General features: G+C 43.9%; 1 protein-coding gene across 2 annotated transcripts; it reads left to right on the forward strand.

The window, feature by feature from the left end:
* The first annotated feature begins 827 nt into the window (after nucleotides 1–827).
* On the forward strand, nucleotides 828–10794 carry NPTX1 (neuronal pentraxin 1). Of its 2 annotated transcripts, none has more exons than XM_033139001.1 (5): nucleotides 828–1378; nucleotides 1760–1874; nucleotides 2997–3241; nucleotides 4315–4494; nucleotides 6801–10794. In XM_033139001.1, exons 1-5 carry the CDS (start codon nucleotides 866–868, stop codon nucleotides 7020–7022), a joined length of 1275 nt encoding a protein of 424 aa, XP_032994892.1. In that variant the 5' UTR covers nucleotides 828–865; the 3' UTR covers nucleotides 7023–10794. The 2 variants fall into 2 exon arrangements, with proteins under 2 accessions (XP_032994892.1, XP_032994891.1); XM_033139000.1 differs by having other exon boundaries at nucleotides 829–1378; nucleotides 1760–1967.
* Nucleotides 10795–11151: the final 357 nt, after the last annotated feature.

Consider the following 11151-nt stretch of genomic DNA (forward strand, 5'->3'; position numbering starts at 1 on the left):
AATACAACCTTATCCTGATTATAATATAGCCGTCCCTTTCTTACACCCCCTATGACGCCTTCGAAAACACAAGTACACCAGCTAGTGACTATTGCACACAGGGGTGCCAACTTGAATAAAATATTGGGGGGGGGGGAGGTACACCTTGCCCCGCATAATTGGTCACATGATGCGGTGCACACGCCATTTGAATGACAATGCCCATCAACTTGGGGAGAGGGCAGTCCCCTCAATTATTTTATTGGGGGGTGTCCCAAAGACTCCTCAGCCCATAGGAGTTGCCTCCTACGATTGCACACACACTACATAGGGGTTATACACACAAGCGCGTGGACACACACACACACCACTACCACAGCCCGGCATTCTCTAAGCCTACAACCTTAAGTTTTGCTTCAGCGCGGCGCGAGCTACCGCAGACACGACCTTGCGCACCCCTTCCTGCACTTAAGCACCCTGAAGGCACACGCCGCGCTTCTTCTCAGCATCGCTGTCAGCCATGCCGAGAAGCGCTGCCTCTCTGCGCCGCACACGTGCAAGCAAGCCTTACGCAGCGGCCACGGCCAAGGCTGTTCTTCCCTGTACTCCCTGGGCGCCCCCGCCCACCGCGGGCTCTCCCAGTCCACCGTTCCATTCACGGCGCGAAGCGGAGGCGGCAGAGGCAATTACCAGGCCCCCTCGGTCAATTCCACCGGGACCCCTCGGCTTCCACTTTCGGCTGCCCGAAACAGGAAACAGGGCGCTCGCAAGGCAATTAAACAGGGATTCCACCCTATTATGACGTCAACGGGCTCGTAGCCCCTCCCGCGCGCTATAAAAGCAGCCCGCGTACCGCAGTCGGCTCAGCAGTTCGGCGGACAGTTCCATGGTGCTGAAAGTAACTCCAGCGTTCCGGGGCGCCGCGTCTGTTGGGAACTTTGCCCCGGCCATGTTTGCAGGGGTGCGGTGCAGCCTCGTGTTGGCCTCGTTCTTCTTTTTGAGAGGATGCGCCCAGAATTTCGGGCAGACCCGGTTTATCTGCACCTCGGTGCCGTTGGATACGGACATGTGCACTTCTTCTATGCAGAGCGGCGGCAGCACGGAAGACCTGAAGACCACCGTGCTACAGCTCCGGGAAACGGTGCTTCAGCAAAAGGAGACCATCATGAACCAAAAGGAAACAATCAGGGAACTAACCACGAAGCTGGGCAGGTGTGAGAGCCAGAGCTCGCTGGACACGGTCCCCAGTGAATCCAAAACGGGCGGGGGCTCCAACAGGAAGCAAACCGGCTCTTCGAAAAACACCATGGGGGATCTGTCCCGGACTCCGGCTGCCGAGACCTTGACCCAACTTGGGCAAACTTTGCAGTCGCTTAAAACAAGACTAGAAACCTTGGAGGTACAACTTTCTCCTTTCTATTTTTCCTTAGAACTAGAAAAGGAGACACCTCAGACTTAGCTTTGGGGTGGCCAGCCCCTGCCGTCTTCGGTGTTGATTTAATGCTGCACGCTTTGCCCTGTTCCCGAGGTAAAATGTCTGCAGCAAAATGTGAAGTATTCTCTGCCACTTCTCTCCCCCCCCCTCTCATACAGTAGGGTTCTGTGGCAATTTGGGTGCTTCCCTTTGATAAATTGGTGCTCCTTTGCTTGGAAAGCTGTCTGTAAGTTTAGCTGCCAGGGTAGCAAACATCAGGATGAGTCTGTGGTAAATAATGCTGTGGTGTTAATTTGGTTTGTAACAATCCACTTACTCTATTTGCTTCTCCCCCACCCCGTGCAGCAATTCAGTAGGATGAATTCTTCCAGCCAGACCAATTCCCTGAAGGAGATACTCCAGAATAACATCGATGACTTAGAGAAGCAAGTCCTGTCCCGAATTAACAGCCTGGAAGAAGGCAAGTACAACCCCAAGAACGAGACTGAAGAAAGAGGAAAAATAGAAAGCACTTTAACTTCCCTTCACCAAAGGATCAGTGACCTAGAGAAAGGTAAAAAGAAGCTGAGAAAAGCTTAGATTTAAATGATCAGCATTTCCCCCCCTGAATAATTACACATTTGGAGGCAGCCTGAGAAAAACAGCTCACCTTCGCCCCCCCTACCTTACAAAGCAGTTCTCACCCCCCCCCTCTGTTTAAAAGAGATGAAGAAATGATTACTTTTCATTTAAATTATGAGCAAATGCAACTCTGATCCTCCCTGGAATTCATGGACAAAAGTGAGTGTGATTTTGTGTTTATGTGTAATGGGGAAGGACAGTAAATGGATAATATCTCGTTCTTCCAAAGTGATATTGGTAAAGTAGGAAAGAACTACCTAATCTATGTTAGCAAAGTCTCTTTGACTCAGCACACCTATGTAGAAAAAATGCACCTTCAACTTGCTAACATAATTCATTCATCTATATGTATTGGGGTCTACCCTCTAAGTGACCTAGGACAAGCTGTTTAACATTTTCTCCCTCCTCTAAGCAATTTGTGCATCTTAAACTTCAAAAGAACCAGTTGTTGTGTCCAGTCAAATACTCTGCTCCTTTCCTTTTTCTGTGTTCATTAGTGCTATTTAGCTTTATGGTAAAAAAATAAATAAAGGGAGGGTGGGAGAGAAAAGGAGAGAAAAGACCCTATTCCCCAAGCGCTGTCCATGTGACTAGGATTAGAGTGCCGAAATGTGCTGGAGGGATTTAAACAGTGCCATCTTAAGGCTCATTATATAATGAAGAGAGAAAGAGAGAGAGAGACACAGACAGACAGACAGACAGACAGACAGATCTATGCAAAATTCCGTTGAAGGAGACTCAAGACCTTCCTGTACATTTTAGAATTACATCTATGCCATTATTTGAATAGGAGCACCCAATTGTGTGTGCAATCCTATGGCATAGCACAATCCTACACATGTCTACTCAGAAGTAAGCCCAACTGAGTTCAATGGAACTTACTCCCAGGTAAGTGCATATATGATTGCAGCCTCTGTACCCTTCAAGACCTCTGACAAACACCCTCTCAATCTTCCCTCAGGCCAGAAAGACAATCGGCCAACAGATAAGTTTCAGCTGACTTTCCCCTTGAGAACCAACTATATGTATGCCAAGGTGAAGAAAAGCCTGCCAGAGATGTACGCCTTTACTATTTGCATGTGGATAAAATCGAATGCCTCCCCAGGTGTGGGCACACCCTTCTCTTATGCAGTACCTGGACAAGCCAATGAGCTAGTGCTTATTGAGTGGGGTAATAATCCCATGGAGATCCTTATCAATGATAAGGTAAGTGACCAGTGTTCTAATCCTTTAATTGCCATGGCATGATTTTAAGGGTAAGGAGGGGAGAAGCGTATTGATGGCTAAATAATGAAAACTTTGCACCCTTTCTGCAAACACCTTGTAGCATCTTTTGCACATGGAGAGTATGTATTTGCAAACCACTGGTGCTGGTTGATACTGCAGCCAGCAGTATTGGAATTCAGCAGCTTTGCTTTCAAAATGAAAACAAAGGAAGTGAGTTAAAGCCTCTCCAGGCTCCAACCCCTTTTTCTGGAGCAACTTAAATAAAGACACCCAGGGATCTCTCTAAAAAAAGAAAAAAAGAATTGGCGGAGCTTATATTTAGCTTGCCCTCCAGAGAAATAAGTGATTTTTTAGAAGCCCCAGTTCCCCAATCCCTTCTCCAAAATTTAAGGTCATTATATACGGTACTGTGTATGTTACCAGGCAGACATTCAATATTTTTCTTCTTGTGGCCCAAAATGAAATACAAACGCCATTAAAGAACAACCTTTATATACGCACAGTATTATTATTATTATTATTATTAGTTAAAAAACCCTAGCTTGTGTGACAGCACCTCCACATTTTGACAAGTGTGATAGTTCCTTTTGTGTTACATTTTTCAATGTGCATGCCATCCCAAGATATATTCCAGCACAAAGAGTTATCCTTCTTTGAGGTTTTCAGGGAAAACGAAGAACCCAACTAAAATGCCCTAGGGTTTTCCAAAATGTAAAATAGTAGAGATGTCATTTTAGAATCCTACTAATTCAAGTTAGGATCAGAAAACCTGATCCTGTGTCCTTGAAGTTAAAATAAGCATTGTCATTATCTCCACTTACTGGAGTTTTTAGAATCTAGAATGTTTGCCACCCCATCAAATCTTCATCTCTCTGTCAATGGGAGTCAGAAGGTTCTGTGGTTCATGTGAAAACTGAATGTTTCTCTAGTATTACATAACAGGCAGGTTCGGGAAGACCACCAGCTTGGTGAAGTCTCTAGTACTGTACAGTTCATACTTTTGCTGTTATAGGGCATGCCTGGCTGCAGCAATCTCCCTCTTCTCTCACCAGGTAGCAAAGCTTCCTTTTGTCATTAACGATGGGAAATGGCACCATATCTGCATCACATGGACAACTCGGGATGGTGTCTGGGAGGCTTATCAAGATGGCACACAACGAGGCAATGGGGAAAACCTGGCCCCTTATCATCCTATCAAGCCACAAGGGGTCCTTGTTTTGGGACAGGAACAGGTAAGGTAGCATGGTGGTGGTGGCAGCGGAGGAGGAAGGGGTGACCGCTGGAATTTATCCATGTTCTGTACAAGATTTGCAGCAATTTGTTTGAAAGACTGGTAGAGAAGGTGCTTAAGCATTATAAATAGTTGAAACCTGCAGATTGTGCTGCTCTGGATTAAGTTTAGTAGACCTAGATATTCCTCGGAACACAGGAAGCTGCCAGAGTCAGACCATTGGGTCCATCTGGCTCATGGTTTTCAGCACTGGTTGGAAACTGCTCTGCAGGGTTTTGAGCAGGGATCTCTCCCAGCCATACCAGGAAATGCTGGGGATTGCAGCTTCACATGCTACATAGTAGAATCCGCCTTGTATTCCAGATGCCTGTTCAGCAGGTCTCATCACGCATATGCCGGGGTCTCCAGTGCCAATGTTAGCATGATTATGTCAACCTGCCACACTGGCATTCGATACCTTCTGAACCTACAGCATAAGGCTTACTGCAGCGATAGTTTCATAGGTTGCCCGTCAGAGCCAGCATTTAGTACATTTGTTAGATGAATGCAAAGTGGTTCCGCCACGGGCAGTACAGGAAATTTGCCTCTTAAAAACAACAACTGTGGCAAAATTTGATGAAGTTTCTTAGGCATCGGGTAAGAACAGAAGGGGATTAAAGAGAGGGGGGATAAGGGGGGGGGAGAGACCAAATGGTATGGGGGTGGTGGTGAGAGAGTTCTAAAATGAGTAGGAGACACAGAAAATCACCAATCTGTTCCCTTTAGTCATGCACATTAAAGAACAATTGAACCAGGGGTAGCCAACATGGTGTCCCCACACATATTGCTGGATTTCAGTGCCCATAATCCCTGACCATTGGTCATGCTGGCTTTTGCTGATGGGAATTGGGAGTTTAGCAACATTTGGAGTGCACCACATTTGCTACCCCGTGAACTACACACGTTTGCATACACAATCACTCATGATTTTAAAAGGAATGGGGATTGACGTTCCCATGGAACAAGTGGGATCTTCAGGGCACATAATTTTGACAGTGGTAGAGACAACAATGCTGCCTAACATCTACACCTGCACAGGGATACACACACACAGAGAGAGACATGAGTTATAATTCAAATTTTACAGGGTGATATGCAACTCCTGGAAAGGGTCCTGTCCTTGTTGCTTCTATGCCTAGAGCTAACCAACTATTTCACACTGAATTACACACCACAGGACATCTAAATTTCCTTCCTGCATTTCTCATAAAAACAAGCAGTTATTTTCCCCATCACTTATTGCACAAGTGACATAGATCAACTCTGCCTGCCAGTTACACAACATGCTCACTCAGATACATTGCCGTAGTCGGAAAGCGAAAGTCATGGTATCCAATTATTCTGGTGCAGGCTTTCAGGATTTTTTAATATATTTTCACATCCACAAAAGTCTCAAGATGGAGGATCATAGCAAATCACCACGGCCCATTTCTTTAACACCACTTGTCTTCTTCCTCTCTCAAAACAACATGTGAGGCCTTCATTTACACGTGCATACAAATTTACATTAAAAAATAAATAAATCTGTACTGCCATTCAAAATTCTCACAGTGCCTTACAGGTATGCCACAGAATGAAAGGAGTATAGAAACACTGCAAAATTTAACACTACTAATTAGAGCAGGGGTTATCCAGTACTGTAAAGGTAAAACAGCCTGGGGAAATTAGAAGGTCTTTTCCTAGCACCTAGAAGATAACAGAGCAGGCTGCAGGCAAGTCTCCTCAGGGAACAACTTCCATCTCCATCCTCCTCCCTTCCAGGCATATTGGCAATGCTGGAACCAGGGGCCTAAGTTTCTATTTTTGGAAGTTCCATCCATGAAAAATGCACTTAAAAGGCTGCACGTTGCATCCTCCTTATTGAACTTCTCTTGTGCAGTTTATTCCTGCTGACCTTTGCATGCTGCCATGAAAGCTTTCTGGCTCGTTTGAAGTGTTTACTCTGTCAAGACTATAGGATTCCCAGTGTTGGCTTACCTCTTGGGTCTTCTTCTTTTTTAATACAAAATTTTTCAATGTGCATGCCACCCCAAGACATATTCCAGCACAAAGAGGTATCCCTCTTGAGGTTTTCAGGGAAAAAGAAAATGAAGAACCCAACAAAAATGCCCTAGGGTTTTTCCAAAACGTAAAATAATAGAGATGTCATTTTAGAATCCTACTAATTCAAGTTAGGGTCAGAAAACCAACTTTTAGATAAGGATACATACTGCATATTTCCAGGGTGAGATGTTTTCAAATCTTTTATCTTCATTTTCTCTCTTCAAGGACACACTTGGAGGTGGATTTGATGCCACCCAGGCATTTGTGGGAGAACTAGCCCACTTCAACATCTGGGATCGAAAGCTCACCCCAGGGGAGATCTACAACCTCGCCACGTGCAGCACCAAAGCCCTGTCTGGTAGTGTCATAGCCTGGTCCGAGACCAACATTGATATTTATGGTGGAGCCACCAAATGGACATTTGAAGCCTGCCGTCAGATCAACTAAAAAATGCTGCTCTTCCCCACCCTTCCCATTCCAGATCCATTCAACCCTTGGTTAACAGACATTCTCCTCACCCAGGAATGAATTATGGACAAATCTATTTCCTTTCTCTCTTCTGTCTTTCTTTTTAAAATTATCTTCTTTGTTTGTTCTAAAGAATCAATCACATTTTTTTTTTAAATCTAGGAGACTTGGAGTTTTTCAGTCAACTCTAAGGCAACCTGGGACTTTGCAACCTTACAATTTTGAAGAGAGGGTTCATTGTCCCCCACCCCACCTTCTCTCACTCCCTCTTTTGTCCCTTTCTCCTTTGGATCGAGACTTTATTATCTTTTTTTTCCATTTTGCTTTATGAAGTCTCATCATGAATGGTCTGATTTTTCTGGCTTGCCAACTTTGTTTCAATGCCTGAGTGCCTTTGGGCTGGTGCGACTCTTTCAGCACATTTGTCTTCATTTGCATATACTTTTTAAAGGATATCTCTATATTCCTACTCTACTCTATGTCTTTTAAGCAGCCAGTCACCTGTGGGCAGATATTTATTTTTTATTACAAATTATTCTCTGAATGATAGGAGGATAAACGCTTTTGAGAGACACATGATGGTGGCTTGACTAGGAGATTTGATGGGTGGGGGGGTAGGACTGCTCTCTGAAATTCTTCAGGTCCCTCATTGCTCCCCCACCAATTGTGTAAACCTCTGGCTATGGCCAGAGCAAACAGAGCCATCTTTGCCCCCCAAGGGTACCTGTGAGACTCAGGAGCATTGCCAGCTCAAGGATCCTAGACGACTTGTCCAGATCCTTGGTCATTTGTAGGAGCAGCTGGCTCCTACCTATTTTAATGGAGCTGCAGAGCAGCTCCCTTCCCTTGTCTGCCTTCATTTTGCTGTACAGCCTAAAGTATCTGCCTCTGTTAGCCATCACAAAGCCTATGCGTAGTCCAGAAAACCTTCCTTCCACAGGCATTGATTACTGCTTCTCCCAAAACTCTGTGACACAAAGATGGCAGAAAATCACCTGATCCACCCCCTTACCTCTCCTTTCCTGGTTCCACAGCAGGCTCCTACTTGCCTTCCCCTCCAAAGGTAATGCATCCTGGGCCTTTTCCAAGAATACTTGGCTTGAAGATGGGACTATTTTCTTATGGCTTTATGAGGCATTCCCAAACCCTTACCAATGCTCCTTTACTCTCACTAAGAGCCATAAACCTGAAGGGCTGGGGTAGGGGGGGAGTTTTAGTGGTAGTCGGATGCAAAGCATGTTGTTGCAGTCCGATTTCCATGGCCATACCGCTGAGCTGAGATTTTTGCCTTTTAAATACAAATTGGGTTCACTGCAGGTGGCAGGATGTATTGCGCAAGGAACCTTGCCTGCCCTGTGCTTATTGGACCCAATGAGATTTGAGGTATACTTCACTTTCATAAAGGTTCATAGCTCTTCCTTTGTGAAAGGAATAAGGAACTGCTTGAGAGAGGTTTTAAGCAAATGTGTCAAGAAACTGAATAAAGGGCAAATCCTGATTTTGCTCCAATGCCCCAGGGAATTAAGAAGAGGCTGTGACCTCTCCATGCATCTGTTTTGCCCAATAACCAGAAACAGAGCCTGCACTATGTTTTTTTTTTTAAAGAACAGCACAAAGAATACCTAACAGACTGTATGGATGTGTCAAGCCGTCAGATAAACCTCTGCAAAAAGGCAAAATGTGCATTTCTTATCATGCTATAGACGGAGCTGTTTGCATCTTGAAGGGCACCAACTATTTTAGGAGGCTGGGAAGGTGTAGCGGTTGGCCTTTCTTGCGAGGATTGTGTTTTGGTTAGATAAGAGTGTCTATTTTACCACCTTTAGTGACAATGGGTTGCATAGTGCTCTTTATAGATTCTGTCCTAGTTTATGGCACCCTTAGATTTCCTGCAGGCTTATAGGGAAGGTAAGGGGTGTACTGTTGTTTCTTGCATGTTTTCAGTAGGTGCCTCAATCGTGTTTTACCTGGTCTAATGCTTGCCTGCTTGCATGGGCTAATGCAGAGCTGTGGGGGTTTGCTGAGTGATAGTTCATGCTTTAAAAACAATTCAAAAACTAAAGTCATCCAAGCACGATAGTATAGGTCAGGCATGGCTGGAAAAAGGTGGCTAATGATACAGCATTCTTTCCCGTGATAAACAGCATTACATGTTTTTGTATTAAAAAGAGAAGAAGAGCCACCAGTTAAAATATTGGTAACTTTAAAAGAAATCAATCCATGGGAACTGCTCCACTCAGCTTTGTCTTTTCCTATAAGTCCTGGAGAAGCCAGAGCTCTTAATCCAGTAGTTGTGCTGTCCTAAAAAAGCAGCTATAGGAGCTGTTCTTTAAGCATTTCTGCGGTGCAACATACACTGTGCTGCTGAATCAGTCCTGTTGATGTTTACCAACCTGGATGTACTTGGAGCTGTCCCTTCAGCACCACCATTGGTGTATTTTCCATGCCAGACTCCCTGGGAGCTGTCCGTTCAGCACCAAGGCTGCTCTAGCGAGCACAGAATAAATAGCTGATCCAGCCAAACTCAAGCCTACTGCTTAATACGACTGATGTCCCCTTTTGCACTGAATAATACATGCCTCTCTCAGGTAATGCCCTTTTATAAATACATACATACAAGTAATGAGCACTGCACAGGCAGTGCATGTGTTTGCCTAAAGACTGTCTGACAGTTCCCAAAGGCCTCCTTCTAAAGGAGGTGTTTTCACTGGCCATTTACACAGGTGTAGTTCCACTGAAGAATATAAGGTCACACCAGTTTAGGTAATCAGCAAAGCATTCTCTGGCAAGTGGTCCTAAACATGGGTAACTTAGAAGTCCTATTCACTTCCCTAGGACTTAACTTAAAATCAGTGTATAGAAATCACAGCTCAAATGTGATATTAGTTGAATCAGCATTTTCTCTCCCTTGAAGGGTTAGCTACTCTTTGAAATGTCAAGCCTTTCTGCTTTTGTAAAACAAAATGCACACAAATTGTTTCTCTTGTTGTAAAAGGAGTTTACTACCAAGAAAGGTATTTTTATTAGAAAAGAATATATGTAGAAAAACAGGTATTCCTGAAAAAAATACTTTTGAGCTACAGATGAAGGATAAAAGGATGATAAAGCTTATTTTGAGATAAATAATATTTTATATGGTTTCTTTTTTTAAGAAAAAGAATTTCTGGTTTGTACTAATAGTCTGCAGCCATCACCCCTTTAAATGACCTCGTCCTCTCTCATCCACGTCAAGGAGTTTTTCTTGGCTGTGAGTGAGAAGGGAGGCATGAAGGATAGAATTTGTGAGGCTCACTGAGCCATTTTGACCAACCCTAAAGCTGTGGCAAATGAATATGCAGCATGGATGGGCATGTAATAAGCAGTTCAAGGTCGATGTTGCACTATTGAAAGGTTGCTGCTCATCAGATATTGAAGTGGGTCATGTGGCCACCCTATGAAATCACAATGCTAAAGCACTAGGAGAGGGGGGTGGAAATCTATCTAAACATAATCAACACAAACCCAGCCTAGTTATCTTACTTTTAAATCTTGGCTCAGGGCAGCATATTTAAAGCAGTGCTCTTTAAAAGCAAAACCAACCAATCCCAACAAAATTCTACCTTGTAAGATCAATCTGCTAATGACCCTTATTGGAAACCTTCTTGTAACTAATAATGAATGTTAAGTGTAAACTGATGAAGGGGGGGGAAACATGTCAAGGTAAATAAATCCAGTCCAAATTGCGCAGGATTTGCCAAAATAAAAATAAAAAGGGTGATAGTGATACAATTGTATATACTGTACAGCGTGAAAGAGGATAAATGTTTCTTGAGTTGTCATTCTGTTAACCAAAGCTGTATATTTTTCCTATTTCTTGCTATCAGTCTTTACTGGGTTTTGAATGAGTTGATGTTATATCTTACATCCACAGTCCACATCAGCAATTCTTAAAATGCACTGTTTCTACTGGTTCTTCATGCTGTTTTTTTTTCCTTTCCTTTTTTCATTTTATTGCTTAAACTACATGAATTGTCGAATTTATTTTTACACAATAAAGAGTGATGAAAGACAACAGGTCTGCAGTCATTTCCCCCACCAAACTTTCCTCTCCCAGAAAGGACCCCAGTAC

The sequence above is a fragment of the Lacerta agilis genome, chromosome 2 (assembly GCF_009819535.1).
Source record: "Lacerta agilis isolate rLacAgi1 chromosome 2, rLacAgi1.pri, whole genome shotgun sequence".
In the NCBI taxonomy this organism is placed as follows: Eukaryota; Metazoa; Chordata; class Lepidosauria; order Squamata; family Lacertidae; genus Lacerta; species Lacerta agilis.